The 15,798-nt window shown below is 38.7% G+C and overlaps 1 protein-coding gene across 2 annotated transcripts in view; it reads right to left on the bottom strand.

The window, feature by feature from the left end:
- The window catches only part of VAMP7 (vesicle associated membrane protein 7), an 87,684-nt gene that overhangs the window by 39,788 nt on the left and 32,098 nt on the right, over positions 1–15,798 (bottom strand). The window contains exons 5-6 of one of the 2 annotated variants that reach the window (XM_052663204.1): positions 8,723–8,813; positions 6,704–6,899 (exon numbers count right to left, since the gene is read on the bottom strand). In XM_052663204.1, coding sequence (XP_052519164.1) covers positions 6,793–6,899; positions 8,723–8,813 — 198 coding nt within the window. In that variant the 3' untranslated portion in view covers positions 6,704–6,792. Of the gene's footprint in view, positions 1–6,703; positions 6,900–8,722; positions 8,814–15,798 lie in introns of those variants that run through there. The other variant, XM_052663203.1, reaches the window with a different exon arrangement.

The following is a 15,798-nucleotide window of genomic DNA, read 5'->3' on the forward strand; positions in this document are numbered from 1 at the left end:
GTAAAGGTCAGTTTTCATTCCAATCCCAAAGAAGGGCAATGCCAAAGAATGTTCAAACTACCGCACAATTGCACTCATCTCACATGCTAGTAAAGTAATGCTCAAAATTCTCCAAGCCAGGCTTCAGCAATACGTGAACCGTGAACTCCCTGACATTCAAGCTGGTTTTAGAAAAGGCGGAGGAACCAGAGCTCAAATTGCCAACATCCGCTGGATCATGGAAAAAGCAAGAGAGTTCCAGAAAAACATCGATTTCTGCTTTATTGACTATGCCAAAGCCTTTGACTGTGTGGACCATAATAAACTGTGGAAAATTCTGAAAGAGATGGGAATACCAGACCACCTGACCTGCCTCTTGAGAAATCTGTATGTAGGTCAGGAAGCAACAGTTAGAACTGGACATGGAACAACAGACTGGTTCCAAATAGGAAAAGGAGTACGTCACCCTGCTTATTTAACTTATATGCAGAGTACATCATGAGCAATGCTGGACTGGAAGAAACACAAGCTGGAATCAAGATTGCCAGGAGAAATATCAATCACCTCAGATATGCAGATGACACCACCCTTATGGCAGAAAGTGAAGAGGAGCTAAAAAGCCTCTTGATGAAAGTGAAAGAGGAGAGCGAAAAAGTTGGCCTAAAGCTCAACATTCAGAAAACGAAGATCATGGTATCCAGTCCCATCATTTCATGGCAAATAGATGGGGAAACAGTAGAAACAGTGTCAGACTTTATTTTGGGGGGCTCCAGTATCACTGCAGATGGTGACTGCAGCCATGAAATTAAAAGACGCTTACTCCTTGGAAGAAAAGTTATGGCCAACCTAGATAGCATATTCAAAATCAGAGACATTATTTTGCCGACTAAGGTCCGTCTAGTAGGCTATGGTTTTTCCTTTGGTCATGTATGGATGTGAGAGTTGGACTGTGAAGAAAGCTGAGCGCCAAAGAATTGATGCTTTTGAACTGTGGTGTTGGAGAAGACTCTTGAGAGTCCTTTGGACTGCAAGGAGATCCAACCAGTCCATTCTGAAGGAGATCAACCCTGGGATTTCTTTGGAAGGAGTGATGCTAAAGCTGAAACTCCAGTACTTTGGCCACCTCATGCGAAGAGTTGACTCATTGGAAACGACTCTGATGCTGGGAGGGACTGGGGGCAGGAGGAGAAGGGGACGACAGAGGATGAGATGGCTGGATGGCATCATGGACTCAATGGACGTGAGTCTGAGAGAACTCCGGGAGATGGTGATGGACAGGATGGCCTGCCATGCTGCGATTCATGGGTCGGAAAGAATCGGACATGACTGACTGACTGAACTGAACTTAACTGAGAACAAATAATTTCACAATTTGTATGGTAATACAAAAAAACTCAAATAGCCAAAGAAATCTTCAGAAAGAAGAATGGAACTGGAGGAATCAACCTGCCTTACTTTAGGCTCTACTACAAAGCCACCGTCATCAAGACAGTATGGTACTGGCACAAAGACAGAAATATAGATCACTGGAACAAAATAGAAAGCCCAGAGATAAATCCATGCGCCTATGGTCACCTTATCTTTGACAAAGGAGGCAAGAATATACAATGGAGAAAAGACAATCTCTTTAACAAGTGGTGCTGGGGAAACAGGTCAACAACTTGTAAAAGACTGAAACTAGAACACTTTCTAACATCATACACAAAAATAAAGTCAGAGTGTATTAAAGATCTAAACGTAAGACCAGAAACTATAAAACTCCTAGAGGAAAACATAGGCAAAACACTCTCTGATATAAATCAAAGCAGGATCCTCTGTGACCCACCTCCCAGATTATTGGAAATAAAAGCAAAAATAAACAAGTGGGACCTAATTCAAATTAAAAGCTTTTGCACAACAAAGGAAACTATAAGCAAGCTGAAAACACAGACTTCAGAATGGGAGAAAATAATAGCAAACAAAGCAACTGACAAAGAATTAATCTCAAAAATATACAAGCAACTCCTGCAGCTCAATTCCAGAAAAATAAACGACCCAATCAAAAAGTGGGCTAAAGAACTAAACTGACATTTCTCCAAAGAAGACATACAGATAGTTACCAAACATATGAAAAGATGATCAACATCACTCATTATCAGAGAAATGCAAATCAAAACCACAATGAGATACCATTTCACGCCAGTCAGAATGGCTGCTATCCAAAAGTCTGCAAGCCATAAATGCTGGAGAGGGTGTGGAGAGAAGGGAACCCTCTTACACTGTTGTTGGGAATACAAACTAGTACAGCCACTATGGAGAACAGTGTGGAGATTCCTTAAAAAAAAAAGAAAAGACTGGAAATAGAACTGCCATATGACCCAGCAATCCCACTGCTGGGCCTACACACTGAGGAAACCAGAATTGAAAGAGACACGTGTACCCCAATGTTTATCGCAGCACTGTTTATAGTAGCCAGGACATGGAAACAACCTAGATGTCCATCAGCAGACAAATGGATCAGAAAGCTGTGGTACATATACACAATGGAGTATTACTCAGCCATTAAAAAGAGTACATTTGAATCAGTTCTAATGAGGTGCATGAAACTGGAGCCTATTATACAGAGTGAAGTAAGCCAGAAAGAAAAACACCAATACAGTATACTAATACATATATACGGAATTTAGAAATATGGTAACAAAAACCCTGTATGCAAGACAGCAAAAGAGACACAGATGTATAGATCAGTCTTTTGGACTCTGGGAGAGGGTGAAGGCAGGATGTTATGGGAGAATGGCATTGAAACATGTAAATTATCATATGTGAAATGAATCACCGGTCCAGGTTCGATGCATGATACAGGGTGCTCGGGGCTGGTGCACTAGGATGACCCAGAGGGATGAGATGGGGTAGGAGGTGGGAGGGGGTTCAGGTTGGGGAACACATGTACACCCATGGCGGATCCATGTCAATGTATGGCAAAACCAATACAATATTGTAAAGTAAATAAATAAAACTGAAAAAAAGAGAAATATCCAGTTTAAACAAATATTGAAAAAAAAAAAAAAAAAACAAGGAAGTAAAGATCCGTGTGCTCCAAGACTTTGATGAAAGAAATTAAAGAAGATACAAACAAATGGAAATATATCCTATGTCCATGGATCAGAAAAATTAATAGGTAAAATGTTCATATTAGCCAAAGTCACCTACAGATTCAATGCAATCTCCATCAAAATTCTAATGGCATTTTTGACAGAAATAGAAAAAAAATCCTAAAATGTGTACAAAACTAAAAAAGATCCCAAATAGCCAAAGAAATCCTGAGAAAGAACAAGGACAGAGGCATTACACTTCCTGATTTCAAGCTATACTAATAAAGCTATAGTAATTAAAACAGTATTCCTGGCAAAAATAGATATGTGGACCAAAGGAACAAAACTGAAAGACCAGAAATAAACCCCCATGCATGTGGTAAACTAAGACTTGACAAGAGAATCAAGAATACTCAATGAGGGAAAGGATAACCTCTTCAAAAAATGGTGTTCAGAAAACCCCATGGATAACCACATACAGAAACTGGAAACTGGACCCCAATATACATCACTCAAAAATTAATATGAAATGGATAAAAGACTTAAACGTAAGACCTGAAGCCAATACACACCTAGAAGAAAATATAGGAAGAAAGTTCTTGACACTGGTCTTTGCAATGATACTTAGGATATCAAAAGCACAAGCAATGAAAGCAAAATCTGTAAGCTGGACTACATCAAACTAAAAAGCTTCTGGACAGGAAAAGTAACAATCAACAAAATGAAAAGGTAACCTATAGAATGGGAGAAAACATTTACAAACCATATACTGGGTAAGGGTTTATCATCCAAAATGTATAAGGAATACAACTCAACAAAAAAAAAAATCTGATTTAAAAATAGGCAGAGGAACTGAATAGAATTTTTCCAAAGAAGATATACAAATGGACAGCAGGTACATTAAAAATGCTCAACATCACAAATCAACAGAACATGCAAATAAAAGCCACAATGAGATATCAACGTTATACCAATTAGAATAGCTAACATCAAGATAAGACATAAGTATTGATGAGCATATGGATTAAAGGGAAGACTTATGCACTGCTGGCGGGAATGTAAATTGGTTCAATCACTAAGAAAAACAGCATGGAGTTTCCTTAAAAAATTAAAACTATAACTAACACATATATCTAGCAACTACATTTCTGGGTATCTATCTAAAGGAAATGAAAGCAGGATATTGAAAGGATATCTGTACTCCCATGTTTAGTGCAGCATTATTCACAACAGTCTAGATATGTAAATGAACTAAGTGCCCATCAATGGATGAATAGATAAAGAAGGCATGGTGCATATATATAGTGGAATATTACTGTGCCATGAGAAAAATGGAAGTCCTGTCATTTGCAACAGGGATGAATCTTGAGGGCACCATGCTTAGTGAGTTAAGTGAGTCAAAGAAAGACAAATATTGTATGATGTTAATCATATGTGGAATCTAAAGATGTAAACCTTGCTGAACCAGAATGGTTAGTACTAAGACAGGAGGGGAAAGGAATTGGAGCGATGCTGTGAAAGGGTATAAATTTACAACTAGAAAATTAATAAGTTCTGGACATCTAGTGTACAGTATACTAATCATCGTCAATAATATTGTATTATATACTTCAAAATCACTAAGGCCATGTTTTATATAACTCCATTTATATGAAATGTCAAGAACAGGCAAATACATGTACACAGAAAAGAGATTAATTGCTGCTTAGGTCTGGAGGTTGAAGAGAAAAGAGGAGTGACTATAAATGGGTACAGGATTTCTTCTGGGGATAATGAAAATGTTCTAAAACTGATTGTGATGATTGTCACACAGCTCTGTGGATATAGTAAAAACAGTTGGATTGTACAGTTTAAAAGGCTGAATTGTATGGTATGTGAATTGCATTTCAATAAAGCTGCTAAAAAGCAAAGGGAGAAGATTAGATATGTTTTTCCTACATTTTAAATGTTATTTCTATAATTCTAAAAATAAGCCATTTAAAAGGAGTTGATTAAAAAGGTTCATTTTCTGGAAACATTACACATCTGCAATAAATAATATTTCAGCAGGTGGCTGCTTCCACTTTCAAGCAAAATAAATATATTTGGTGACCAAAAAGAGAGAAAAATAGTAGTTTTTCACTAGGTTCTCTAGTCTGCATCTAGACATACAATCAAAATTAACATCAAAGAAAGAAAATCCCTTCAAATAACCAAGAGACATACATATTAAGAAATGTAAAAATGTTTCTGCCTTTTGATTATTAATCGCAATTCTGGGAATTAATCTCAACAAAACAAGAAAAATAAGCATGATGCTCAGTTGTTGTGTCAGACTCTTTGCAACCTCATGGACTGTAGCCTATCAGGCTCCTCTGTCTATGGGATTTGCCAGGCAAGAATACTGAAGTGGGTTCCCATTCCTCCTCCAGGGGATCTTCCCAACCCAGGGATTGAACCCCTGTTTCCTGAACCTACTGCATTTACAGGCAGATTCTTTACCCCTGTGCCACCTGAGAAGCCCAAGAAAAAATAATAGGCATAAAAATATTTATAACAGCACTTACTATAACAGAAACTTCTAAATCAGTGCTACATAAGAGTGTCTGCTACTGATCAACTAAGTTTCCAAATACACTGTTCAGTCGAATTGATGATTTCATAGCAAGATGTTCTCCATAAAGGAAGCACAGCATTGACTTATATTCTGGAGCAAGCTCCTTAAATTCTGAGTAATACTTCTCTAAATAACCAAAGTGTCCAACAGAAGTACATAACTGGCAAACTGTGATATAACTCAAAGAAATACTGCACAAGCATAAAACAGACTAAACTAATAATAATTCAGCTCTTACTATGTGTCAAGCACTGTACAAAGTATTTTATATTTATATTACCTTTTTTATCCTGGTAAACTTAGGTTTTATTATCTCCTTTTTTTTGCAGATAAAGGTCAGAGAGGTTAGAGGGTTGATGAAGGCCTACCAGAAGGTAGCAAGTGAAATAAGGATTCAAACTTAGGTTTATATGACTCCAAATCTCGATTACTATATTACACTACCTCCATAAAACTGAGTATAAAATATGACTTTCAACTATGTAAACATATGAATAAAAATTTAAAGTAAATGGAAATAAACTTTAGGATGGTGAGACAATAAATTTTTTAAAACATCTTTTCATTACTTTTAAGTGTTCTAATAGTAAGTGTAAAAGTAATTTAAATAGTAAATTCAAAATTATAAGTGGACATTTATAAAATGACATTGAAGGTAAACGTTTTATAAAGCATTTATGTACTAATTTTTGTTCAATTTTATAAAAGAATTTATTGTATGCAAGACATTCCTCTTACAAGATATATTTAAGAGTGGTTCTATAACTTGAATATGCATTAGAATCCTTTGGAGGGCTTGTGAAAACACGGATTTCCCACTCTAAGAGTTTCTGATTCAGTTGGCTTGGGGTGTGGCCTGAAAATTTGCATTTCTAACAGGTTCCCAGAGGATGGGATTAATTTCTGGGTTGTCTTTGGCCAGTCATTCTGACTCAGAGTCCTTCCCGGTGGTGTGTACATTGCTCAGCCAAGATGGATGCCAGCGAGAAGGATTCTAGGAGGTGGTTTGACACATGCTGTCACCTTTCCCAAACTCTTCCAGCTGGTGGTGGCTTATTAGTTCCGTGTTCCTTACCAGGACCTCCTGTTGTAAAACAACTCATGCAAACAGTTACTATGGTGCCTGGCCAGGGTGGGCAGTTTCAGTCAGTGTGTTTCCCCTAACAGAAAGGAAGTGGGAAGATGGTGGCCAGTTGTAGAGTCCAGCCACGAAGAGCAGAGGGAGAGAGACGAGATGGCACTGGAGGCAGAGCCTGAAACAAAAAAAAAGCCAAGGAAGAGCCTGAAGCTTTGGGAGCCATTTTATCTTTCACTGTTCGCCTCAGTTCATTTAAAAATTTTATTCTAGAGAGGCAATTTTAGGGAGACTCCTGATAATCTTGGGAAGCCCCAAAATACCAAATGAAATAAGCATTCCACTCACGTCTGGAGATTTTTGAGCTATTGTAATTAAATCTGGCTTTAAGGAAATTAAGTTTGAGAATTTCAATAGTTTCCCATTGGCCATTGGTATTCTAAATTGCCTTTGGGCAAGTCAGTCCATATAGTTAGAAGACACATCAGCTGGAACCCTGTTGGGGGGAGCACCCTCAAAATATTTAGATAACTGGGATCTCAATTCTTAGAGGTTTTTCCCTAGAGTTTAATAAATGATTTTAAACAGCTCAAACACTTTACTATTCAAACAGCTCAATTCAAACTGCTTGCAAGTTAATCACAATCAATTCTAAGGAAACAGCTTGGTCCTGGAGAAGTCAGGTGAAATGCTTCTTAAAGCCAGTTTCCAGCTGAAAAACCTGGTACATGAAGCCAACAAAGGTCCGTCTAGTCAAAATTATGGTTTTTCCAGTAGTCATGTATGGATGTGAGAGTTGGACCATAAAGAAGGCAGAGCACTGAAGAATTGATGCTTTTGAACTGTGGTGTTGGAGAAGACTCTTGAGAGTCCCTGGGACTGCAAGGAGATCCAATCAGTCCATCCTAATGGAAATCAGTCATGAATATTCTTTGGAAGGACTGATGCTGAAGCTGAAACTCCAATACTTTGGCCACATGATGCAAAGAACTGAATCAACAGAAAAGACCCTGATGCTGGGAAAGATTGAAAGAGTGAGCAGAAGGGGATGACAGAGGATAAGATAGTTGGATGGCATCACCAACTCGATGGACATGAGTTTGAGTAAGCTCCGGGAGTTGGTAACGGACAGGGAAACCTGGCGTGCTGCAGTCCATGGGTTCGCAAAGAGTCAGACATGACTGAGCGACTGAACTGAAATGAACCCAGAGGATGCTGATGCTGCTAGCCCAAGAACTACAATGTGAAAACTGGAGCTAGTAAAAAATTAACATCATCCTAAATCTAAATACCATCATTATAATCAATCAAAAAAATAAACTTGATGTATTTTCTTGGATTATTTTAATGTGCTATACAGGTTCTTGACAAAACACAGGCCAATGGAATTTGTCACAGTTCATTTTCTTGAAGAATACAACAGCTTTTTGATCCAATTATTTCTTTCAGTCAAGAGCTACAAACTTTATAAGGAGGTCAAAGAGTTATACTCTAAGTATCTATACTGATAATAACTATCTGGGTATTTCTAGCCCAAATTGAATTATTCTAAACTGCTGAACTATTTAAGGGTCTTAGACATAAGTTTTGCTAAGTAAACTAATGTATTTATTTTTTAAAAACATCTTTACAGAATTTGTTACAACACTGATTCTGGTTTATGCTTTGGTTTTTTTGGTCTCAAGCCATGTGGGATCTCAGCTCTCCAAACAGGGATTGAACCCTCATCCATTGCATTGGAAGAAGTCTTAACCACTGGACCTCCAGGGAAGTCCCTAAACTAACCAATTTAGAATGAAGAAAGTCATAAATGCTAAAAGAAACCATTCATACAGCAGGCAGTATTAGAGGTAAGAAATATCCACAACTCAGCTGACAATTAGCTTCCAATATTAAGAATAAAGAAGTGCTACTTCAGTTTCTCTAGAATGATCTGACCCCAATCAAGTAATCTAATATCATTTTTGCCCACATACATGCAGAGTATGTCATGAAACATACCTATATTTCTGACCATGATTCCTTTAAGTTCATCCACTTGGGCTTGAGTCTCCATCACTTTATCTAGGCCCTTATTCTCAGAGTGATGCTTCTATAAAAAAAAATATGATTTAACTTATGATACCCAGACATTATTCACAATACGAAAACAAACAGAAGAGGAATGACACATAAAAGTTACAACACAAGCACAAAAGAGATGTCACTTCATTCAAAAATTGTTACCAGACCTAGGGAAAAAATATACAAAAGCATAAAATTTGCTACCATATGAAATATAAGTGTTATAGTATAAAAAGATCACCTTATTTCAAATGAAATAAAGCTAAGGATATCAAATACACATCTGAGATTCCTGGGCAGAAGTAGGGTGTTATATAATCTATGTTCAGACAAGGAAGAAAGGAGAAGACTGTAGCTGAGGCAGAGGTAACAGGTTAGGGAAAAGGTACTCTTAATCTTTTCCTATTTCTTGGGTGTGATGAGGTAGGGACTGGCCCAGCTTCTGGGCATCTATTTTTGTATCTGTTGGGATCAGAGTATGCATGCTATTTTCACTGGCTTATTATAGGATCTAAAAATGTAAGAGTATAAATGAGAGTATATATTTTGAAGTTATTATCTATAGCAAATAATTGTGGACTTCGTAATACACAATATTCCAGTCACTTCACTGTGCTAAGTGCTTCAAATATGGGATATTATTTAAACCATGCAAAAACTCTATGAAGATACCATTATTATTATTTCCATTTATAGACAAGATCCTGTCACAGATTTGTTTAAAGGTTCACACACATATCTGGAGCTAAAGACAAACTGGCTAAATTGAAAGTTTTGCTGCCAGCGGAACCAAATACCTTTTTTCCCCTTATGATGTGAACTCTTAGGATTTACTCTCAATGATGTTCATATATAACATAAAGCACTGTTAATTATATTTATCATGTTGTCCACTATATCCCTAGTATTTATCCTATAACTGTAAGTTTGTACTTTGTGACCACTTTCATCCAATCATCCCTCCCCACAATCCCAGCTCTCTGATCTCTTTTTCTATGAGTCTGTTTTGACATTATGAGTTTGTTATGAGTGTTTGTTAGTTTCTGTTGCACAACACATTGCTATTCAGTCACTAAGTCATGTATGACTCTTTGAGATCCCATAGACTGCAGCACGCCAGGTTCCCGTGACTTCACTATCTCCAAGAGTTTCCTCAAACTCATGTCCATTGAGTAGGTGTTGCTATCCAACCATCTCATCCTCTGTTGCCCCTTCTCCTTTTGCCTTCAGTCTAACCCAGCATCAGGGTCTTCCAGTGAGTTGGCTGCTTGCATCAGGTATCCAAAGTACTAGAGCTTCAGCTTCAGCATCAGTCCTTCCAATGAACATTCAGGGTTGATATCCTTTAGGACTGACTGGTTTGATCTCCTTGCTGTCCAAGGGACTCTCAAGAGTCTTCTCAGCACCACAGTTCGAAAGCATCAGATCTTTGGCACTCAACTGTCTTTATACTGTACTTAGTAGCTCAGTCATGTCTGACTCTTTGAGACCCCATGGACTACAGCCTGCCGGAATCCTCTGTCCATAGTGACTCTCCAGCCAAGAATACTGGAGTGGGTTGCCATGCCTTCCTCCAGGGGCTCTTCCCAACCCAGGGATCGAACCCAGATCTCTCGCATTGCAGGTAGATTGTTTACTGTCTGAGCCACCAGGGAAGCCCCAATCTTCTTTCTGGTCCAACTCTAACATCTGTACATGACTACTAGAAAAACCACAGCTTTGACTAGATGGATTGTGTTGGAAAAGTGGTATCTCTGCTTTGTAATACACTGTTTAGGTTTGTCATAGCTTTTCTTTCATGGAGCAAGCATCTTTTAATTTCATGGCTGGAGTCACTGTCTGTAGTGATTTTGGAGCCCATGAAAATAAAACGTGTTACTCATTCCACTTCTCCCCATCTATTTTGCATGAAATGATGGGGCTAAATGTCATGATCTTTGTTTTTTGAATGCTGAGTTTTAAGCCAGCTTTTTCACTCTCCTCTTTCACTTTCATCAAGAGGCTCTTTAATTCTTCGCTTTCTGCCATTAGGGTGGTATCATCTGCAATAACCGAGTTTTTTGATATTTCTCCCAGCAATCTCGATTCCATCTTGTGATTCATCTAGCCCGGCATTTCACATGATGTAGTCTTCATGTAAGTAAAATAAGCAGAGTGACAATATACAGCCTTGACATACTCTTTTCCCAGTTTGGAACCAGTTCATTGCTCCATGTCTGGTTCTAACTGTTGCTTCTAGAGCTGCATACAGGTTTCTTAGGAGACAGGTAAGGTGGTTTGGTATTCCCATCTCTTTAAGAATTTTCCAGTTTCTTGTGATCCACACAGACAAAGACTTTTAGCACAGTCAGTTCAATTCAGTCGCTCAGTCGTGTCCAACTCTTTGTGACCCCATGAATCGCAGCACGCCAGGCCTCCCTGTTCATCACCATCTCCCGGAGTTCACTCAGACTCACGTCCATCGAGTCCATGATGCCATCCAGCCATCTCATCCTCTGTCGTCCCCTTCTCCTCCTGCCCCCAATCCCTCCCAGCATCAGAGTCTTTTCCAATGAGTCAACTCTTCTCATGAGGTGGCCAAAGTACTGGATTTTCAGCTCTAGCATCATTCCTTCCAAAGAAATCCCAGGGTTGATCTCCTTCAGAATGGACGGGTTGGATCTCCTTGCAGTCCAAGGGACTCTCAAGAGTCTTCTCCAATACCACAGTTCAAAAGCATCAATTCTTTGGCGCTCAGCCTTCTTCAAAGTCCAACATGACCACAGGAAAAACCATAGCCTTGACTAGACGGACCTTAGTCGGCAAAGCAATGTCTTTGCTTTTGAATATGCTATCTAGGCTGGTCATAACTTTTCTTCCAAGGAGTAAGCATCTTTTAATTTCATGGCTGCAGTCACCATCTGCAGTGATACTGGAGCCCCCAAAAATAGTCTGACACTGTTTCCACTGTTTCCCCATCTATTTCCCATGAAGTGATGGGACCTATCTATTTTCCATGAAGTGATGGGACCTGGTGCCATGATCTTCGTTTTCTGAATGTTGAGCTTTAGGCCAACTTTTTCACTCTCCTCTTTCACTTTCATCAAGAGGATCTTTAGTTCTTCTTCACTTTCTGCCATAAGGGTGGTGTCATCTGCATATCTGAGATTATTGATATTTCTCCCGGCAATCTTGATTCCAGCTTGTGTTTCTTCCAGCCCAGCATTGCTCATGATGTACTCTGCATATAAGTTAAATAAGCAGGGTGACAATATACAGCCTTGACGTACTCCTTTTCCTATTTGGAACCAGTCTGTTGTTCCATGTCCAGTTCTAACTGTTGCTTCCTGACCTACATACAGATTTCTCAAGAGGCAGGTCAGGTGGTCTGGTATTCCCATCTCTTTCAGAATTTTCCACAGTTTATTGGGATCCATACAGTCAAAGGCTTTGGCATAGTCAATAAGGCAGAAATAGATGTTTTTCTGGAACTCTCTTGCTTTTTCCATGATCCAGCGGATGTTGGCAATTTGATCTCTGGTTCCTCTGCCTTTTCTAAAACCAACTTGAATGTCAGGGAGTTCACGGTTCACGTATTGCTGAAGCCTGGCTTGGAGAATTTTGAGCATTACTTTACTAGCGTGTGGGATGAGTGCAATTGTGCGGTAGTTTGAACATTCTTTGGCATTGCCTTTGTTTGGAATTGGAATGAAAACTGACCTTTTCCAGTCCTGTGGCCACTGCTGAGTTTTCCAAATTTGCTGGCATATTGAGTGCAGCACTTCAACAGCATCATCTTTCAGGATTTGAAACAGCTCAATTGGAATTCCATCACCTCCACTAGCTTTGTTCGTAGTGATGCTTTCTAAGGCCCACTTGACTTCACATTCCAAGATGTCTGGCTCTAGATTAGTGATCACATCATCATGACTATCTGGGTCGTGAAGATCTTTTTTGTACAGTTCTTCTGTGTATTCTTGCCACCTCTTTTTAATATCTTCTGCTTCTGCTAGGTCCATACCATTTCTGTCCTTTATCGAGCCCATCTTTGCATGAAATGTTCCCTTGGTATCTCTAATTTTCTTGAAGAGATCTCTAGTCTTTCCCAGTCTACTGTTTTCCTCTATTTCTTTGCATTGATCACTGAAGAAGGCTTTCTTATCTCTTATTGCTATTCTTTGGAACTCTGCATTTAGATGCCTATATCTTTCCTTTTCTCCTTTGCTTTTCGCCTCTCTTCTCTTCACAGCTATTTGTAAGGCCTCCCCACACAGCCATTTTGCTTTTTTGCATTTGTTTTCCATGGGGATGGTCTTGATCCCTGTCTCCTGCACAATGTCACAGACTTCATTCCATAGTTCATCAGGCACTCTAACTATCAGATCTAGGCCCTTAAATCTATTTCTCACTTCCACTGTATAATCATAAGGGATTTGATTTAGGTCATACCTGAATGGTCTAGCGGTTTTCCCTACTTTCTTCAATTTAAGTCTGAATTTGGTAATAAGGAGTTCATGATCTGAGCCACAGTCAGCTCCTGGTCTTGTTTTTGTTGACTGTATAGAGCTTCTCCATCTTTGGCTGCACAGAATATAATCAATCTGATTTCAGTGTTGACCATCTGGTGATGTCCATGTGTAGAGTCTTCTCTTGTGTTGTTGGAAGAGGGTGTTTGCTATGACCAGTGCATTATCTTGGCAAAACTCTATTAGTCTTTGCCCTGCTTCATTCCGCATTCCAAGGCCAAATTTTCCTGTTACTCCAGGTGTTTCTTGACTTCCTACTTTTGCATTCCAGCGCTTAGTGAGCCGGCTCTCGCAGCCGCCCACGCTTAGTGATTTAGCACAGTCAATGATGCAGAATTTTTTCTGAAATTCTCTTGCTTTTTCTATGATACAACAGATGTTGGCAATTTGATTTCTGGTTCCTCTGTATTTTCTAAATTCAGCTTGTACATATGGAAGCTCTTGGTTCATGTATTGTTGAAGCCTAGTTTGAAGGGTTTTGAGCATTACCTTGCTAGCATGTGAAATGAGTGCAGCTGTGCGACAGTTTGAACATTCTTTGGCATTGCCCTTTTTTGGGATTGGAATGAAAACTGACCTTTTCCAGTCCTATGGCCACTGCTGAATTTTCCAAATGTGCTGGTATACTGAGTGCAGCACTTTAACAGCATCATCTTTTAGAATTTTAAATAGCTCAGCTGGAATTCCACCACCTCCACTAGCTTTGTTCATAGTGATGCTTCCTAAGGCCCACTTGACTTCACATTACAGGATGTCTGGCTCTAGGTCAGTGATCACAACATCATGGTTATCCAGGTCATTAAGACCTTTTTTGTACAGTTCTTCTGTGTATTCTTGCCACCTCTTCTTAATATCCTCTGCTTCTGTTAGATCCATATCATTTGTCCTTTATTGTGCCCATCTTTTCATGAAATGTTCCCTTGGTGGCTCTAATTTTCTCGAAGAGATCTCTAGTCTTTCCTGTTCTATTGTTTTCTTCTATTTCTTTGCATTGTTCACTTAAGAAGCCTTTCTTACCTTTCCTTGCTATTCTTTGGAACTCAGTATTTCTATACATTTCAAAATGATCACAAGCAATAAGCTTAGTTATCATATGCTAAAATCCAAAGACATTATATAGTTACAACTATATATTCACAGTATGGCATATTTCATACCTGCAACTCTTTTACATTGCAACTTGAATTTTGTAACTTGGTCTCCTTCACCTATTTCTGTCCTACCTCCAACATTTTCCCTCTGGCAATCATATATTTCTTCTCTGTATCTGTATCTCTGTTAGTGCTTTATTATGTTTCTTTTTTTGATTCTACATATAAGTGAAATCATACAATATCTGTCTCTTTTTTTTTCACTTAGCAAGACATCCTCTAGATCCATCAATGTTGCTGCAAGTGACAAGATTTCCTTCATTTTTATTGTTGAGTAATACTCATGTGTGTGTGTGTATATATATATATATACATATCACATCTTCTTTATCCATTTATCTATTGATGCACATTTAGGTTGTTTCTATATCTTGGCTGTTGTAAATAATGCTTCAATGAACACAGGGGTGCATGTGCCTTTTCTAATTAGTGTTTCTGTTTTCTTCAGATAAATACCCAGGAGTAGAATTGCTGATAATACGATAGCTCTATTTTTAATTTTTGGAGGAATCTCCATATTGTTTTCCATAGTGGCCGCACCAATTTACACTCCCATCAACAGTGCAGGAGGGTTCCTTTTTCTCTACATCCTCACCAACACTTGTTAATTTCTTGCCTTTTGGACAACAGCCATTCTGACAAATGTGAGGTAATATCTCTCACTGTGGTTTTGACTTGCACTTCCTGGACAAATAGTGATATTGTGTATCTTTTTTTAAGTGCCTGTTGGCCATCTGTCTGTCTTCTTTGGAAAGACAGCTATTCAGTTCTTGTGTCCACTTTATAGTTGGTTTTTTAATATAAATTTATTTATTTTAGTTGGAGGCTTATTACAATATTGTATTGGTTTTGCCATACATCAACATGAATCCACCACGGGTGTACACGTGTTCCCCATCTTGAACCCCCCCTCCCACCTCCCTCCCCATACCATTCCTCTGGGTCATCCCAGTGCACCAGCCCCGAGCATCCTGTATCATGCATTGAGCCTGGTCTGGCGATTCATTTCACATATGATATTATACATGTTTCAATGCCATTCTCCAAATCATCCCACCCTTGCCCTCTCCCACAGTCCAAAAGACTGTTCTATACATCTGTGTCTCTTTTGCTGTCTCACATACAGGGTTATCATTACTATCTTTCTAAATTCCATATATGTTAGTATACTGTATTGGTGTTTTTTCTTTCTGGCTTACTTCACTCTGTATAATAGGCTCCAGTTTCATCCACCTCATTATAACTGATTCAAATGTATTATTTTTAATGGCTGAGTAATACTCCATTGTGGCTTGTTTTTTAGATGTCCAAGTTTTATCAGTTCTTTGCTCATTGTAGGTATTATCCCCTTATCAGA

This window comes from Budorcas taxicolor, chromosome X (assembly GCF_023091745.1).
Source record: "Budorcas taxicolor isolate Tak-1 chromosome X, Takin1.1, whole genome shotgun sequence".
Lineage (NCBI taxonomy): Eukaryota > Metazoa > Chordata > Mammalia > Artiodactyla > Bovidae > Budorcas > Budorcas taxicolor.